Source organism: Falco biarmicus, chromosome 9, assembly GCF_023638135.1.
Source record: "Falco biarmicus isolate bFalBia1 chromosome 9, bFalBia1.pri, whole genome shotgun sequence".
Lineage (NCBI taxonomy): Eukaryota > Metazoa > Chordata > Aves > Falconiformes > Falconidae > Falco > Falco biarmicus.
Window position 1 is genome coordinate 53,086,561 of NC_079296.1, and position 18,955 is coordinate 53,105,515.

The following is an 18,955-nucleotide window of genomic DNA, read 5'->3' on the forward strand; positions in this document are numbered from 1 at the left end:
AAAACAATTTTTCCCTGTTTTTGCAAAATGCCGCTCTTATCTTTTCATGCATTCAGAGCTGTTTGACTTGCTTCCATGGTTACATCTTTCCATTAATTCCGGTATAAGATACAATTTCAGGAAAAAAATCACATATTTCCAATTTCTGCAATAGCCTAGCTGTTGTGGAAAAGAGAAAGTGTTGGTGGATCAAACTGCGGCTCTTAACAGGTAATTCTTTTCTCTGACTGTTATTTCTAAGAAAGCAGAACAAGTTCCTCAGGGATTATTTGAGTCTGAATCTGTAGCTCTTGCTGTTGGAGACAGCTTGAAGGACTGAGACACAAATAAGGTGATGACAAGTAAAAATAAATTGAGTAAGGGTTGATATATAAAAAGCCTAAAACTCTTTCTGTCTTCAATCCATAAGATTTCCTGAGAAAGCAATGGAGGAGTTTTGATTTTGTTTTCCTTTGTAGAAATGCTGAGGAGGAAGAACAGTAGGAAATGAAAACTTCTTCCCATCACCCCATGTTCCCCTTGCTTTAGGCTTTTTGCTCTGCATTATCAGCTCTATATTGCAGTGAATAGCGTCTTGCAAGGGCCGTTTTTTTGCTGTTTCCGCAGTAGTGTGATAGCAGTTTTATTGTGTTGAACTTGATTTTTATAGTCATTGAAATGACTATTAAAATACAGCTGTGACATTAAGCTCACTGCTATAGAAATGCTTCATAAAAGACACCCTCTTAGCAAAATTATGTTCGGTGCAATAGAGACCTTCTGCAATGGCAAGGGAAAAGCTTGAAGAAGCAGGTGACTGATGTGTCAGGCATCTTCAGATGCATCTGTGTGCAGTATGGATTGTTTCTGTTAAAATCCTCATGCAGGTATAACTGGCCTTCACTCTTGCTGGCTTTTGCATAGCAGCAGCTGAAAGCTGAAAAAGGTATTTTGATAAAGGTGCTCTTCATCCTGTAAAGGATGAAGGTCCTGAGGAACTGGCTGTGTCCATCATCCATGCCCAGTCTTCTGCTCAACCTATGTAAGAGGTGCTGCTCCCAACCCCTTGGGAAGCTCTACGCCCTATTTGATCACCAGATTGGCAACTTGTGATTGAGCATTGGTGACTGTGCACACTTTGACCATAATCTGTGCTGGTTTAGCCTGGAGCACTGTATTGGGAAGGACTTAGGTGTTTCCCTGCAATGTACATGTGGCATTAATATAGTGCCTTTCATAGGTTTGTTTAAAGATTGAGCTTGTTGCATTTGGGGATGTCTGCACCTGCTTCTGTGTTTGGCAGGGTGGTTTTGAATTGCACTGCTCTGTCTGGGACCTTTTCCTAAGGCTGTAGTTGAAGTTGATGCTGTTGCCCTCCCGTGTTGGCCATATGCTGCTGCCTTCACTGCCCTGCCATTCCTGGGTTTCCCTGATAGCTCTGTAAATAGCTCTGAGCAATTGCAGGAAAAGCGCTGAGGTTTTGAGCAAGCTGAACTCCTTGCAACTGTTGGCTGAGGGCTGAGGTGGGCGGCAGCGCTGGTCCAAGGGAAGAGGCAGGGACGTGCAGCTGGAGGCACATGAGCCAGGAACGGGTGTGGAGCTGCAGCGCTGTCAGCTTCAGTCCCTTACTGTCTCTTGGGGAACCCGTCTAACAATACAGCCTGATGGTGACTCATGACCAGTTCGTACACATTTAATACTCTGCCAGCATTGACCGCAAGCTGAACTAGTTCCTCTTCCACTTCACTGTTTAACTCTTTTTCCCTTCCTTCCTTCTTGCGCCCAGGAGATCCTGTACTTTACTTTATGCATAGCAATATTGAAGGTCTTGCAAATTTTGCGAAGACTTCAGGTAGAGGTTGTTTTGAATGTCAGTTAACTAAAAACACAGAAGTCCTTTCTTCAGATAAGCATAGTGCATGCTCCAGCGTGGTCTTTGCTGCCTTTGGGGGTGTTGCCTGTAGGCCCACCATAGCAAGAGCCGACTTATCACTTCTTAGTGTCCCCCAGTGAAATGCAGGAAATTCAAGGGAACATCAAACCTCACTCACTTTGTGATTCTGCATTACCAGAAGACAGATGCCAAGACATCTGCCTCTGGATAATGTTTTCTGTTTGTCTAACTCAGCATCTTGCTTTTCCTACAAAAGCCAGTGTTAAGAGCTCCGGGGTGGTGTGATTACTTCTAGCATGCAATGTGTTTCAGTTAATGGACTTTTTAATATTAAAAATCGATTTGAATGTTCTTGATTGTGCTTCTTGTTAGCTATGCATTATGGCACATTATTAATGCTGTTACAGTCAATAATGATATCTTTTTTTTTTTTTTTACACTACTTTCAGCTTAATACCCTCAGTACTTAGAGGTGAAGTACTCTGAATACAGATTAAGCAGCAAGAAGGAGGGAGATAGCTGTGTAAAAGAGTGAATTGGCATCTTACTTCATTAGCTCCCTAAAAATAAAGTATTTGGCTTAAAAGAGGGGAGGAGGAAAAGCGAGAACCTTAAACTGCTTCTTGAAAATCTTGGATAGGTCCAGAACTCTTCATTTATTTATTTATTCATTAATTAATGCAGAAAGGACAAGTGTGCATGTTGTTCTGTCCTACTTGAGCTCTCCCTGCAGGATTCAGCAACAGGGTGGTTACGCTCCTGGAAGGCAATGTGACTGAAGTTTGGGGATTGGTCTGGATTTATGAATTTTCCTCAGTTTATTAATTCTTGTTGGGTAGTGGTAAGACACCAGATGCGTTGCAAAACATATTGCTCCCCTGTGTTGCCATCTGTTATAAAACCTGACATGTCTAGTTATGTTTATAGAGGCTTGGGTGGTCCTTCACTCTCTAAGCTGTGCTCAGCCAGCAGTCAATGCTGCACCTGTGCTTAGGTTCTCTAAATGCAGAATTTATCCCTGTGTATGTTGACTGGTTTCCTTTTGAGTGTTTTGTGCCCTCATTTTGGAAGAGGGAGGGCAGGCTGTCATTGCAGGGATTTCAGTTTGAGAGGTGCCAGAGTCCAGGTTCAGGATTCATTCGCCCTCAACAGATGTTGCTCATGGAGGAGGAGTGTTCCTGCGTTCACATGGAAATACAGTTTCAGATGAACCAAGGTGTGTTTCAGGAATTTGCTGCTCAGGTGGAAGATGGGAGGAAGGAAGGGTCTCCATGTTGTAAGGGAAAATGAGAGTAAGTCTTTACCCTCTACTTAACCTTGCTGGCTTTAGTCTGGTCCTGCTGGAGTGATACCTGTGATAAAAGTCTCATTCATGGATGTAATCAGTAAGATCTAGTGTGTGACTGGGGAGGAGGAACCACGAGCTTGGTTCCACCACTTCTTCGTTAGTTTGGTAGTAACTGTTCTAGTTTAAGAGTTTCTTTAGGAAATTGTTTGTATGACAGAATAACTAGAATATTGAGAAAGAACTAGTGAACAAAGCTTGGTGAGACCAGGAATAACAAAACACAAAGTGTCTTCAGTAAGGCTGGAAGACCTACTGTCAGTTAACACACATGAAATCATCCTCAAACAAATCTTATGTGCAACACCTGACTCATGCTTCTTTTTTCTTCTTCCTTCTCCATTAGCCTCAGCTGTAAAAACTAGAAACTTGTCTGGGTAAGTAACAGAGGAATAAGGAGTCTCTCTAATACTGAAAGCAACAACCACTTTAGTTTTAGAGAAGAGGAAATCCTTCAGGTTTCTTTTATTTGTAATACTAGAGAATTTGCAGGAGACTTTGCTTTCACCCCTGTGATTTCAGTGTACTTTTATGGAAAAAGCACAATTACGATTGTTGGTTTGTTTTTTTTTTTTAAAAGACAGTGTGAAATAAAGCTGATAATGTGTTAAATGTAGTTTGCTTTCTTTTAGGAGTGTGGAACAGTTAATACAGCCTTTTATGTGAAGTTATTCCATGGAATGTTACTTGTAATATTTTTGTGGTATCTTAAGATATCTCAGCTTTCATACAGTCAGAGAAAAGCTTCTTCAGTAGATACTGATGTTACCTTTGTTTGCCTTTTCCTCCTCCTCCCCACCCTGTCTGTCACCCCTCTCTAATTCTTCTAGTGTTGCACTCCTCATTTTTCAAATGCATGCAGATTAATGAGTGCAGTTCAGTAGAGGTGTTTGTTTTGTATTCTTTAACAGTAAATGGCTTTTTAGTGCAATTACTGTAATGTCCTATTCATTCTTCCTTCCTTTATCAGCTCTTAGAGTTGAAAAAATTGCTCTATGCCCACACTAATCCTTTGCTTCTGGCACTTCAGTACTTCTGCGTAGATGTGCTGTGTGGTTGCAGTGGGAGGAGGAAGGGAGCACCGAGCGCCTTTACCCAGAGAGTCACTCTGCTGAAAGCACAGCTGATGAGGAAAAATATCTTTGGTGGTGCTGAAACCTTCTGTCCTGTGGTGTGGGGTTGAGAAGTGGCTTCAGGGTGTTTTTGTCACTGTGATGTTTTTCTTTGTGTTTTCTCTCTTGCCATCCTCGTTCTGCTTGTTATGTCTCAGGACTGAAACCCAAAGTTCACCGATATGTTTGCTGGATGCTCTTTAGCCTTCATGTCAGCTCACTCTGCCTCGACTAACTAACAGATGTGCTAAATCCATATGCTGCTGGTTTTGTTCAGTGCATATCTCAAGAGCCACAACTACTCTATGCGTTGGCAGCAAGTCCCCTAAAATTACTAGGGGCTTTCCCTGTCATGAAGAGTTTTGGTTTATGTCTGTTTTTATAAGCAGGTTAAATATAAAGACTGCACCTGAAATGGTGTGTTTGGAAGCTGCTGCAAGTGTACCGATAACGTGGTTGTCAAGGAAATATAGTCTATAGGTGTGATGTTGCAAATGTAATGGTCCCCCACAGCTCTAGATTAAATGAGCCATAGTTAACAATGCTTAGAACTGGAAAATAAAGCTCTTTATTTCTTTGTCCACAACTCTGAGGAAATGTTGTGGTCCTTCTTCTCTGCAGGCTAACCTTATAAGTTGAAAATGTCAGATGCAGGTGTCTGGGAGATATGTAGCTCATGCCAGAGACATCAGAGAGCAACTGCCTCCTTTATCTTCACAAGGGTCTTCTGCAGGGAGGGCAGTCCTCTTCTGGAAGGAGGTCACCTTTACAGGTGACTTCCTTGCTCATTTAAAGCTGACGGCTGTATACTGGCCTGGAGGAACCTGGTAGTTCCTCTGTAGTGCAGGCTGTAGAGCAGGCTGAAGGAAGCAGCGGTGGGTTGCAGGAGCCTGAGCTCACTCCTGTATACCTTCTGTGAAAAGGCAGCGTGTTTGCAGCTCAGAAAGCAGCATCTTTCCTGAGCTCCAGTGACTGGTATCTCGTCTGCATGGTCTCGTTAAGTTACCTCTATCACAGATGTATCCCATAAGGAGAAAATGCGTTGTAAATAGCACTCTTCTAAATGGTAAGGGATGAAAGTATTTGGTTGCAATAGAGAAGCTTAGCTGTGCCTCTGCAGTTGAAGTTTATTAGAGAGGATAAAAAGTAGTATCTGTGCATGGATGAAGAGCACCAGGATGCTGTATTAGTGTTAACCATGAGGTTAACTTGCACTGGCTAGGTCGTAGTCATAAACGTTTTGATGCTTGAGGAACTGTGCTTTTTATCCTGCTTGTACATTGTAGCAAAGGTTTTTCTAACTTACTGGGCTGCATAACTTCTTTGCCAAAACAGTGAGCTTTGATTGTCAGTTCAAGTATGATGTGGAGGCCTGACATTAACTAGTGTAAATATTCCTAATGCTTCGTTCAGCTTAGAGGTCTCCAAGCTGAGAATCTGTCATACTGAGAACTGGATTTTCCAAATTAAGCTTCAGTTACTTCAGTTATAACTTCATATTTTATTTTTTTTTTACTTCAGGCTTTTAAATATTTAAAGTGGTGACTCAGAATACAGTTGATCAGACAAAATATAAGCATGCCCGTTTCATGCTTTATTCCTCTAAATTTTGTCTTTCCCTTTAATTAAAGCCTTGTTTGCTCCAGTCAAACATTTTATCTGTCATAACATCTTTTGATGTCACTCTACATAAAAAGTACCCTTAGAGGGAGTTACCTGCTAGCTTACACAGGAGTATGCAGTGTAGTTCGAGCCTTGTTTTGTAATCATAGAGGTGGAATGCACTTTATAGTTATTTTGGTTGTTTGCTTCATCTGTCAACGCTGCTGCAAGCCAAAAACGTGATTTCTCTTTCTCTCTCTTTTTTTTTTTTTTTAAATGGCTTTTTTCTTTGTTTTGTTTTGTAGATATATTTTTCACACATGTGTATTTTTAAAGGTGAGTCTTCCCTCCATGGCCATTGCTCCTCACTCAGTTCATGTCAGTGGGAGCTGTTGTGGGCAGTGATTACCACTTGATGGCTGTTTGTCGTCTTCTGTTGAAAGAATTGGTCATTAGAGTGAAGCTCCTGTTATGTGACTCTCCTTGTTATCACAGACACCAGTTAACACCCTTGGATGTAAATTTTAATGTCTTTTATTAATAGCTGCCTTTGATTCTTAGTGTTATTCCATTTAAATGTTTGAGAAACGCTAAGCTAAGCTGAAGTGTGAATTGAGTACAGGACTGTTTCTAATCTGTCGTAATGTGAATTTTTCCTCCTTGGGATGTCTGGTACGAGGCAGCGAGATTGCTCATCCGGGTCCCAAAGCTGGGAGACTTGAGTTGGATTCATTTTCAGATGTGTTGAGCACATACGGGTCCTCTTGGCTCTAGTGACAGGTGTGAGCATCAAAGGGATCTAAGTAAATACCCGAAGGATGCAGTTAGGTGTTGAACTCCAGCCACCCAAGGTTTGGAGGAGTTAGTATTGACTGTGTAACTTTGTCTTCCCTGGTATGTGCTAAAACTGAACTGAAAACATTTCTAATGAGTGTTATCGAGCAGACTGTCCTGCATGCCATGTATTCACCATTGTTAACATCCCTCTGCTCAGAGCAGTCTAAAATGTTGATATTTGTTAACGTGTTTTTCACAGAACCCTCTTCTCCTGCAGAATAGCAATTATGGTTTTAAAATATTCTGTGCCAGATACCAAGGAGGGAGGGTTTATCTCTTTAATAATGAAAAAGTTAACAAAAACATTAAAACAGGAATAGCTAGTTTGGCTTGTTTTGATGTCAAGAAAACCATATTACTTTCTAAAGCCTTAATTTAAATACTGTTGATATTAGTCTCTGCAATGCACTTGACCTTTATTCTTTTTACTCTGAAACGTCCTTTCCTCTGCTTATAATCTTACACTGTATACCGTTTTCTCTTCCAAATTGCTTTTTCTTTATTTTTTTCATTTTTGCACTCAGATATATTTATTTACTTCTGTAGTCTGTCAAGCAAGAGGAGTAGCACAGAGAAAAGGAACAAGGCAACCCGTCATGTATTTGTTGTTCTTAGAGTTGTAAGCTGGAATTCGATGAATTCTGGTGAGAATAAATAGTAAGTCCTGGGGGTTGAAAATGAGGTGATGACCATGGTTGGAGGCAGCGCCAGGCACTGTGCCCAGTCCTTGTGGTGGGATTAGACCTCCTCACTTGCCCACTTACGTGTTGCTTGCATCTCTACTTGGGGCTAAACAGATTATCAGATTTGAGGAAAGTATTTTTCTCCAGTTACCAGTTCTTATCAATGGAATTTATATTGTTGATCTTGTGTGTAATACAGGCTCTAGCTTGCTGCTTAGGACTCCTCTGGAACAGGAGAAAACTGGGTTGATAAGTGAGGGTGCTTTCTGGGTCGGATGTCTCACTGCCTTTAAACTGTGGCTTTTGGCCTTTTGCTGGGTCAGTTTGAGGGTTTTTGGAAGTGCTTTGTGACCTGTAATGAGTGTGGCATGTGGTGTTAATGTCCTGTGAACTCTTTTGGTCTGAACAGTGAAGGTTTCCTGTAACTTACCCAGGTCTTCCTCTTCAGAGTGTCCCACTGGAGTGCTTGTGACCAGTGCTGCACACCAGCCCTGGCCATGGAGCTAATATAGAAGGGAAAGCAAGTGGATATCTGAGGTGAGGGGTGGTAGAAAGTTTTGAGGTAACAATCATATTCTAGAAATACTTCCACTCCCCGAAGAGTTATGACAAATAATAAGAAATGTTGAGTCTCTGATGTTTTTAAAAAGCTATCCTTTGACACTGCATTCTATACTCAAAGAAGCACAGCCCTTTATGTATTCAAAATGTAAAGATGAGAAGCCTAGCTCCTCATGGTGAAGGAGGAAGACTACTTTTGCCATTTCATTAGTTAAGAATAGTATATAAAATGCCTTTGAACTTGGTAACCTCACTGGAGGGAGTAACTACAGGTGCAGAAACCTTTATGGGTCCACCTTGACTATAGTTCATTAACGTCAGTCTTGTGAAGTACTCGAGTTACTGTCTTTGATCATGAGGATGCTACTTCGTCTTGGAAGATTTTGTTTCTTACAGTTTGCTCCATATGAAATATAAAAATGAAGTTTAGGAGTCGTAACACTTTTGGTTTTCAGTTTATTAATATATTTTTCCAACAAAACATAGTTTGCAGTGTTATTTGTCAGATAAATTTCTGGACATTGCTAATCTCAGTGCTCAGAGCTTCCAGATTTCCTTTTGGGAAGGGTAGGGAGATCTTTAAATGACTGGGTTTTTGGGGTTTTTTGGTTTTTTTTTTTTTTTGGTTGTAGTTTGTCTTCTGAAGATGGCAGTTCTCAAAAGTTCTGCTTTCTTGTCAGCCAATCATTTAAAAAACAACTCACCCCTCCCCCACCCCCCCCACCCCCACCCCCCCATGATTTCTATTTGTTGGTGATGATGTAACTTCATCGGTGAGTGGGGTAACACATCTTTTCCATTTGAATTATCTCTGGTAGTACATACCTGGCTACTGTTTTTTTCAAAGCAAACAGATTTTTGTTCTCTCCGAAGTTACTCCTTGGCCAGGAGTGAAGTCTGGCTGAGCACAGGCAGTCTGGGCGTTCATGGCCATGAGGCAGGAGCTGCTTTCAGCACTCTTTGTTTTGCAGTTGACTTCATTGCCAGCTGAAGGTGTTCGTTCAGTGCTCCCTCAAGGAAGGTGAATGTGGGTGGAAGCTGACCACTGGTCTGGGGGACAATGACAAGCAGACTCTTCAAGGGTTGAGCTGGAACTCATGACCTACAATGAAGTCACTTTTGGAATATACACAGCTGTGAGGTTTGCTATTTAGGTGCATCTAAACAAATCTGAAAATTTTCTCTTGGTCCAGAATCCTTTCTTCCCTGTTTTAGGTCTCCAGTATTGACACCAGCTGTGTCTGATGCGAGGGTCCATCAGATCTCTTGTATGTTGCACCTCCTGCTACTTATACTGGATGGTAGAACTCCAGGCTTTTTCTGAATTCGGCACTGGAAAGGGAAATGGTTTTCACTATATTGTCACTCCTCACCCTGCTTGTGTCTGGAGCCACTCAGAAATATTTGTGAAAACCGATACATTTGGTGAATTTTCAGGTTGTGGTGGTGCAGGCTGTGGATGCTGTCAGGGCTTGCTAATGAGTAAAGTATGATAACTTGACTATAATACTATAGAATGGGGGATAGGACTAATCTTTCCCATGAACACAGGTGGGTTGATACCATTACCTCTGGCACTCAGGAATTCTGAAATCCTGTTGTTTCTAAATATAGTGTGTTTGCAGTAAATTAATGAAGTGACCGAGAAATCATTCTTTAATATTAGTGGTGGTAATTTGAGTTTTCTGAAGACACTTTGTAGGCTTTCTGTATGTTGAGCTGACAGTAACAGACAATGCAGTTCATTACGGAACTGCATAAAATTGACACAAAGTGCTGGAAGACAGGCAAATACAACAAAAGATTATTTGAATGTGGTGTTATGAAGAAGGAAAGCATTATAAACAGAGTGAGGGACTATGTTCAGAAAGTATACTTGTTGCTTTTTGAGATTTGTTACAAGGGGAATGTTAATGGATTAAAGGACTTGCCCAAATTTTTACAAATTTTTTTTTTTTTTTTTTTTTATGAAATCCTTTACGAAAAGGTTGAAAACGGCAAGTGAGTAATAAAACCAATTATGTGGAGAAACTAAAATCCTGGAAGTTATGTTTTTTTTGCATGTGCTAATAGCAGTGTTTCCTTTCTCTAGCTCTCTACAACTATGATGCAAGGGGACCAGATGAACTTTCTTTACAAATAGGTGACACTGTGCACATACTAGAAACATATGAAGGTAAGCTGGCAAAAGTTACATTTAAAAACATTGGTTTTGCAATTGCATTTCTTTTTTGTTTGTGACCTTCTCGTGTTATCAGGTGATTAATTACTTTCTTGCCAAAGGACCAAATGCCTTATTTCTAATGAACACAGAATTAACCAATGCTATGTGTGAATGAAGACACGTGTGGTCGATAATGGTGAATAACCAATTCCTTTTCTATGGAAGATGGATGTTTTGCACAGCTTTATTTTTATGGAACTATTGTAGCAATTACCCTATGTTACAGAAATGATAGATGCTCTTTGGATACTCTTGGGTAATACAAAAGAGCCTGCGGCTAAAAGAAGTTTAATCTGAATTTGAAAGTCACCTGGGTCCTAAATTATTTATATTTCTCCCATAAGATGGGTACATGTGTTACAGTGCTGTGGACTGCTTTTAGGCTTTTGAGATGCTTTGCTTGTTTTGATATGAAGGTATAGAAACATTATGTGTACCAAAATCTTTCCTCCTTGATCCATGTAAAAGGGAATTTGCATGTTGCATTTGATAATCAGCAGAATGTGAAAACTGTCATAATGCTTTTTGGGTCTTGCTTAATCCAGTACTGAGCCAAGCAAAATACAGCTCTTTTGTTACGTCCTTGACTTGAAATTTTATGGCATGCTGCTGTTTGGAAAGGTATATAACTAAACTGTCTTTGTTTAAAATATTGTAATACTTTTTGTCCTGGGAAAGTGTGATTTACTTAAATATATTGATTTAATTTGTTCCTCTAGACATTGATCTTTTGATACATCTGTGTGACAAATTTGTTTTAGAAACTGACTTAATAGGATTTTTTTATTGTTATATTTACTGAAACAAATAATGCTGTTTCAACAAAAGTAACAAGCTCTGCTCATCACTGTGCAAATTATTTTTCTTTCTGTTCCTGGGCTAGCATTTTCTTAGAGTTCAGCTTGCTGCTGCAATGCTAAGTTTGACTTGAACCAAAGTAATCTTTCTGTTATTTGACATTATGTGCTTTAATAAAAATCTAATAATGCAAACATTTTAAATGCAAATTGAATGGTTTAAATATTGTGCAGCTTTGTACTTTTATAAAAATAGTTCTATTTAATGCATGTGGGAGAAACTGAATCCTGAATAGGGTATGTGAAACCACATCGAATGATGACTGCTGCCAACTAAGTGGGGTAATGGAATGACGCACTTTTCCCCTGTACTTCAAGAAAGACCTTCACACTTGCATGTTTGTTAGGCTTCAAGCACATGGGATGAGTTCATTTTAAAATAAATGCAAATAAGTTAGTGTTCTTCCAAACATTTTATGCAATGATTGCTCGTTATGTACCTGCTGTGATGGGAAGTCAGATGCCATAATTCTTCTCTCTTGTTCACAGAGCTGCCAGTATTAGGTAATTATTTGACCTTTTTGATCTCCAAGTTCCTCTATGCAAAATTTCTGTAGACTGTGTCCCAGGAGGTTTCGTACTGTATGCACAAACACCCAGGTGTACACCTGGGAGCTTCCCTGCCATCGGTCCTGTCCATGTCAGGGTTGCGTTAGGCTGCAGTGGGATGGGTCAGTCTGAAGAAAAGTCCCCTAATAATAGGAGAATGGGACAGAAAAGTCATTTGAAGAGTCAGTCATGCCTTTTTGCTAAGGATCTGCGATTCTGCTTCTCAAAGGTCTACCCTTTTCCCTGTATTTAAGATTGCAGGGAAAAAAGTAGTCGTCTTCCATTGATATTTGCTGTATTATGCATTCTGCTCTTCACTTCCTACTCCAGAATTGTTACTATTCTGCAATAATTTTCTGCAGTAATTATAAAGTGAGGGGTACTTTTAAAGACTTATATATGTCCGTGGGCTTTGAAGTGGTAGATTGTAGTTGTTTTTTTCGGTTTGTCCCCACCCCCTGAGTAGTCTTTGTCTATAAAAGCTTATGGCAAATCCTTGCTCAGTTGAAAGACTCTTCTCTCTGCAGATGAAAGAAGCTGAGAAGCTGGGGTGGCTTGGTCTTGTATGTGTAGTCTAGAAGACCTTTTTTAAGGACTGACAGGTGTCTGTAGGTTATCATGTTGCTATCATGTACTGGAATACATTGCTAAGATGGACTTTGCTTATGTGTTTAAAAGATTTTTTTTTTTTTTTTACCTGTATGTAGAACCTATTCTGGAATTCGTTTTTATTACTAAAACATTATAGTCTTTTAAAATTTCATTGCAGAAAACTCTTCCCCCCACCCCACTCTGGAACACAGGAAAAAGTTAGTCCAAATAATGCAATATGCAGATCCTGTAAAGTTGCAGGCTTGCTGTAAACAGCCTATATTTTTTTTATAGGAGTTAAGAGATTGGAAATGAATGTGCGCATTTTACTGTTAAATCTTAAAGTTTCTGTTCTTCCAGGTACCAAAGCAAAGGTGAAGCTACTTTCTAGAGTAATTGATGTAGAAAGTCAAATTAATTTTTTTCTTTTGGGTAGAATTGCAGACAATTTTATTTTTCATTTAGGAAACTTCCTCTTGCTTCTTTTAATGTGAGCCTTTACAGGAAAAGCCAAACAGCAAAGCTATATGACTTCATAAATATCCCTCATCTTGCAGGAGAGAAGGGATGCACTTCATAGCAGATACCCCAAAACAAGTATTTGCCACATTTTAAATTAGTACTTTCCAGATTTTTATTGTCTTAATTCTGTTTCTTTATGTTGTTTGGTGGAATGGGCGAACAGAACATATGATCAATAACTGTGGCTAATTAAGGTGAATAGCTGTTAAATATAACAGTAAATAAGTCTCAAAACCAGGCTTGTGTGTTTGAACAGCAGTTAATTTCGGTGCTGCTGTGGGAAGGCATTTTGAGTTCCCAATTAATTATTTTCGAATAAGTTATTCTTGATGCTGTGGGAACATTTATTTGTTGGTTGCAGGTATTTTTGGGGATTTTTTTTTTTTCTAATTAAATGCAACAAATACCTTATCTGGGTAACTGTGTAGTAAATAATGCATCATTCTAGACAAACAAATGCAAATTTTTTAGTATCTTTTGCAGTTTTCATAGAGACACAAGTATTTCATTGGTCCCTTTTCTTAGTTGGGCATTTATGTGGATGCCTATTTCCAACCGTTGTATCCCATAATTGTTAAGGGTGAGGCTGGAAACCTGTAAAACATCAATAAACCACTTAAAAGCCCTGGCCACTTTAGGAAAATATTTCCGCCTTCAGCCTGTTTCCTTTCACTGGCGTTTTGTCTGAAACCAAATTGGCCATGAATAGAGTGAGGAGGATCTGGAGCTCTGTGCTGTGTGCTCCAGGGAAGTGTCTGGCATCAGGTAGTTGCATTCTCTGCCCTCAGGCTTTGAACCTTTCTTTTTTTTTTTCTTTCCCCGCATGATCTCCAAAACTGCTGAGGTTACAAAATCAAGAACTACAATTAGGCAGGGCCACAGCATAGGTGGGTTAGGTGTGTCAGGATACCTTCTTAATGTCATTAACAGTCACTCATGCTCATAGATCCCTCTACCTCTTGCTTTTTTTTAGTGCAGAGGACTAAATACCACTCACCTAAAGCAGCGGCTATATTGTTTTTTCCCTTGGCCAGTGTCTGACAACAAAATATTTATTTGTGCATTGAAGAAAAATCATAGTTTTGTGACCTTAATTTCTTTAATTCATGTTTGTGAGGGAGTTGTTTTTTTTGCAGTGCCTGTCTGTATGTGGAGGAGAGCAGCCCTCATCTTACAGACGGGGAACTAAGAAACTGAAGAGTCCTTATGGTTTGGGTTAGCTAGTTAGCGATGACTTCATGTATTTCAATGATGTTGCCTTTATACGTGTGTGTTCGTGGCGAGACTCAGTGCCTCCGGTTCAACCAGTGAGAGGTAGCTCACTTTGAAAATTGGGCTCCCCATGGGCTAAATAACCAGCAACAACTTCATTTAGGTGGTGGCTGCTGGTGAAGAGCCTGGTTGGACTTGCCTGGCTGCATTAAGGACCTCTGTAGTGAGCAAGAGTGCAACCAGTTCTCCAAGGCAGACTTTGGCTCCTTTCTTACCTGCTGTCTCTTGAAGATCTTCCTGCTTGTTGCAGAGCTTCAGAAAGCAGAGATTCAGTGGTGAGGAGCCAGCACAGAAGATGGGATGGGAGAAGTAAATGGCAGAGATAATACGACTGTATGTTCTTCAGTTTGTACAGTGTATTTGATCAGTGTTGTGGTGTTCATCAGTTTAGACTCCAGAACTTCAATATGTTGGTTTATTCATATGGAAGTGACGGAATTTAGAACTTGAATATGTACATGTCTGTGCACAGATTTCAGCCAGTGGAGTAAGTGCAAGCAGAAATGCTTTGCCGCCTTTGCACCCGAGCTAGACACTGTGCATGGGTGTTTCATCAACAGTTTTTGTTGATATTCCTCTGAAAGCAACGGAAATGTCAGACCTGAGGCTGCTGCAGCATCTGTAGGGAAGTGAACTGTGACGGTTATAGACACCAGATTAAAGGGGATAGTACTAACTATCCCCAGGTGATCACAGAGGATCGGCTTCTGATGCAATATGAAGATGATGAATCATTTTACCTTTTACTACTCAAGAGCAGGTAGAAAAATCCTCTGTGCTTGAGACTTTAATTTGTATTTTTAGTCCCAAAGTGTAGATGATGAATTTATTGTCATGTGTTGTCTTCTGTGAACTTTCTTCCTGCCCTAGCTGTTATCAGGAGTGGGACCGTAGGTTTTGGGGTTTTTGGGTGTGGTGTTCCGCCCCCCGCCCCCCCCCCCCCCCTATTTTCTGATCCTCCCATCCTCACTGACACTGATCTCTGGAGAGGGATGCTTTGCTGTGTAAAACCCCTGGTTTTCAGGGCTTGGCAGGGTGGTATTGCACCCAGACTGTCTTCCGAAAGCTGCAGGGGCAGCTCTGGTCACCAGGGTTGCTCCCTGGCATGCTGAGCAGGAAGGAGCAAGTGAGCCGTAGCACAGACAAACTGAAATACAAAATAGCCCCAGTGCAAGCATACAAGCAAGCTAGCACGGAAATGCAGGCAGTATGTACAGAAGATCTCATCTGCTTTCTCTTGCACAGCATCTTCCATAAGGCAAAACGACTATAGTTTGTAGGGTTTTGTTTTTGCTTTGCTTATCTGGTTACACTGAAGCAGGATGGCTGGGGAAACACTAAGAGCTGTAAAGGTGATTGCTTACAGATGTGTCATAAACTGGGGGCACAATAAATTATACAGTTTTCCAGGCACCTGCCTAGGAGCACGGCACAGGCTGAATAATCATCTGGCACTGGGGCTGCTGTGGGGTGGGTGTTTGCTGCCTTGTGCTGAATTAGGGCTGTGGGGCTCCTTGCTTTTCTATTTTGACGTGTGAATCATAAATCCCAAAGTGTTCTTGTTTTCTGCTGAGATGGCAAATGACTGATCTACATTTGGAAACTTGCGTTTGTGGAACTTACTTAGGTTTTAAAATCAAACCAGTCGAACAGTACATTTTTGTAAAGTTAATGCTCTTAAGTTGGTTTTGTTTATGTTGGTAGATTAGTAGTTAAAATTAAATGAATGACAATTAAAGACATCATGTAAAATGCCATCTCTGTCATGTAGACTTCTCCATCAGTTTGATTATCATCACTCTGACTTTTATAGCTTCCAAGAAGACTAGTTTTAGCCAGGATATTAATCCTGTGAAGAATTTAAATTCAGGTGAGGCATGCGTGTTGGCGGGGGCGAAGCATGATCAGAAACCATGTTAAGGTGCTGTTGAACTGAGAGGGAAGAGCTGGTAGGTGACATTAATGGACGACTTAATGCTTTTTCCTCTTTTTCCTTAGGTTGGTACAGGGGTTATACACTACGAAAGAAATCCAAGAAGGTAAGTGTTGCCAGAGCAGAGTGCTCATTTTTCTTTTGGACAGAGATAATATAGTATGGCATTGGGTGTGTTGTTACAACGGAGATCTCGGGCATGTATGACGGTGCTGCATGGGAGCAATCCACCATGTGTCCACTGATCTCTGATAACTGCTGCTGCGCAGTCTCAGCCCCTGGTAAATGTGAATTCTTCAGGTTAACTGAAACTTATCTTAGCAAGGCCTAAAAGCTGAGTTGCATATCTTTTTTTTTTTTTTTTTTGCAATTTAAGGGTATACGTGTATGTACGGTCAGTATAGATGGCTTTGTGCACATCAGCTTGTTTTCTGCAGTAACTGGTGTACCACAGCCTTTGCCTCAGTAAAAGGTTCAGAACGTTATGTTCTACTTGATGTGTTTTAGAGGCTGAGACTTTGCTTCACTGTCTGTTAAATAACGTATTACTCGTAAAATGCAATTGCATCTTCAAAAGTGATACAGAGATCTACATTGTGATTTTCAGTTGTTCTCTGTGAGGGGGGGAGTAATCTTGTGCACTGTCATTTTGCCTAGCTGCTAGGCTTTCAGTGTGCATAAAGGGCTGCTGTTTATAGCAGCCTTTCTGAAATAAAAAGAAAGGAAACGGCACAAATACTGGTTGTAACGTTGTGTTTTATTTTTTGAGCATTTTACTTTATAGTAGTAATTAACTAGAATTAAATGACTTCTGGGTTTGCTTCTTTTTTCACTTACAGTAAAACACTTCAAATGTAGTGTTTTGCTTACAGAGGTGCATTTTGAGTTGCGTCTGCATGTCTAAAAGTACAGAGTGGAGCTGTGTGGTTCATCCCACACATTTCCTAGCCTGGCCTGTTCTATGTTTTTTCTATTCTATTTTGATATTTTCTTTTTTTGGAAATACACTAAATTTCTTATGAACTGTGTTTCATGAGCGTGCCTTGTACAGTCTAAGAAGCAGTTACGCATTCTTTTTGTCTTAAATTAATTCCATGTGTGGCTGCATTTGTCTGCTACTAAATGTAGTGATTTTTTTTCTTTACTGGGACAAAAAGACACCTCCCCACCCCATACCCCCCAGTTTGTGTAGCTTTCTAAGAATTTCTTTTTTTTTTTTTTTTTTTGCATTCCCAGATGATAAGAAAACTGAACTGCTACCTCAGAGGGTGAGGTGGAAGAACTTACTGTCTCAGCTTGACTTGAATTATTTTTTAATATGAGCTTACACAATTTTGGACATATTATTGTATTTCTGTACTCTCGATTAATTTAGAACATTTTTTCAGAAAAAACAGTACTGGTCTTTTGCAGTACTGCCTGTTGAAGGGGTTTTTGGCTTTTAGCACTAACAGTAGGTTGGCTGTAGAAGACACTACGTTATAGATAATTTGTGTACTATGGGTTGCAATGCAGGATGCCCGAGTTCTGTGTGTGCGTGTGCCTGTTAATTTCAGAGCAAGGCAGCCCAGTATACTGCCCATTTTCATGCAGGTTTATTTTAAGAATAAGACGACGACTGGAAACAGTATAGAAAACTTTGGGAACAGAAGCAACATCTTCTAGCAGGGTGAGGGAAGCTTGGTTAGATGTGAGGTAAAGCAAGCAGCAGGGCTGGGTTACAGGCAAAATGTAGTAGAGGAGCAGATCTACGTAAAATCATCTGTCTTTCACACTTTCAAAAGGACATCTGTCTTAATCGGCATTCGCAGATAATCATCCAGGGACCTGAAGAATTCACGTCAAACTGTGCCTTGAACTGGGGAAGGAAGCACCCCTTTGCAGGGTCACTTGTGACAGGGTGTCTCTGCTGTTCCCTTCAAATTGTGAAGATAGGTTTAAGAACACTGATTCTGTATTTGCAAAGGTTACAACACCTTCTTGAAAGGACATGCAATACAAAATTTAAGTGTACATTAAAAAAAATCCAAAACACCATAGCATAGCTATTCTGGTGCTTCAGAGTATGTGAATGGCTGTGCAGAGCCGGCAATGTGTCTTGGCATACTTTTACATAATAGATACAGTATGTTATATGCAACTGTTTTTTTAAAACTTTTTTTTCCTCTCCTTCCCTCCCAAAGGGCATATTTCCTGCCTCCTATATACATCTTAAGGAAGCAATAGTTGAAGGCAAAGGGTAAGTTCTGACTTGAAAATAATGAAAATTCATTTTCCTATTTGTACCGATCTAATTTTGGTGTATTATCAGCTAACTTTACACTTGTTTCCAGTTAGTTAAGGAGCTGATGACCAGAATGTTTGTGTTTATTTTTGAAAATAAATTGGTAACTCACCTGAAGTTCAACTGACATCAGCAGTGCTTCTGGCTATTACTGTCCTTAGCTGCGTTGTCATATAGATGAGCAAAAACATAACCTTCTTTGTATTAGTGTAAATATTTCAGAAGAATTAATAACTTAACGTTTTTGTTCTGTAACTTTTATTACTCTCGCGACTAATAATTACCTAGATTAACTTCCTCTACTCCTTGCCCCCTGCTTTAATTCTCTTTTCAGTTTTCCCAACTTCTTTTACCTTCCAGCCCTGGAGTCTTATGCTTTCTGCCTGATATATTAAAAGAGGTCTTTGATATGAGATACCTTTCTTTTATGCAGATGAAATTTAAGTAATTTCTTAATTCCTTCTTCGGTAAATCTCGTAGACTGGACTTCTCACTGAAAGCCATTATCCAGGCATCAATTTCTGTCTTACGGAGAAGTTTTGTAGAACTGTTCATTTTGTGATTCTCCTGCTCCCTTCCCTGATGTGTGTGACACCAAATAGTTTGGGCTGGGTTTTGTTATTTAACAGTTGTTAAAGTTCAGATCTTTATATATCAAATCAGCTTTGCTGGACAGGCATGTAAAAGTTTCTTATATTGATACAGAATTT

General features: G+C 40.1%; 1 protein-coding gene across 2 annotated transcripts in view; it reads left to right on the plus strand.

Annotated features, from left to right (window-relative positions):
- Nucleotides 1–18,955, plus strand: part of DOCK1 (dedicator of cytokinesis 1) — a 319,207-nt gene that overhangs the window by 13,723 nt on the left and 286,529 nt on the right. For both annotated transcript variants that reach the window (XM_056351327.1, XM_056351328.1), the window contains exons 2-4: nucleotides 10,106–10,189; nucleotides 16,027–16,067; nucleotides 18,145–18,200. In XM_056351327.1, coding sequence (XP_056207302.1) covers nucleotides 10,106–10,189; nucleotides 16,027–16,067; nucleotides 18,145–18,200 — 181 coding nt within the window. The remainder of the gene's footprint in view (nucleotides 1–10,105; nucleotides 10,190–16,026; nucleotides 16,068–18,144; nucleotides 18,201–18,955) is intronic.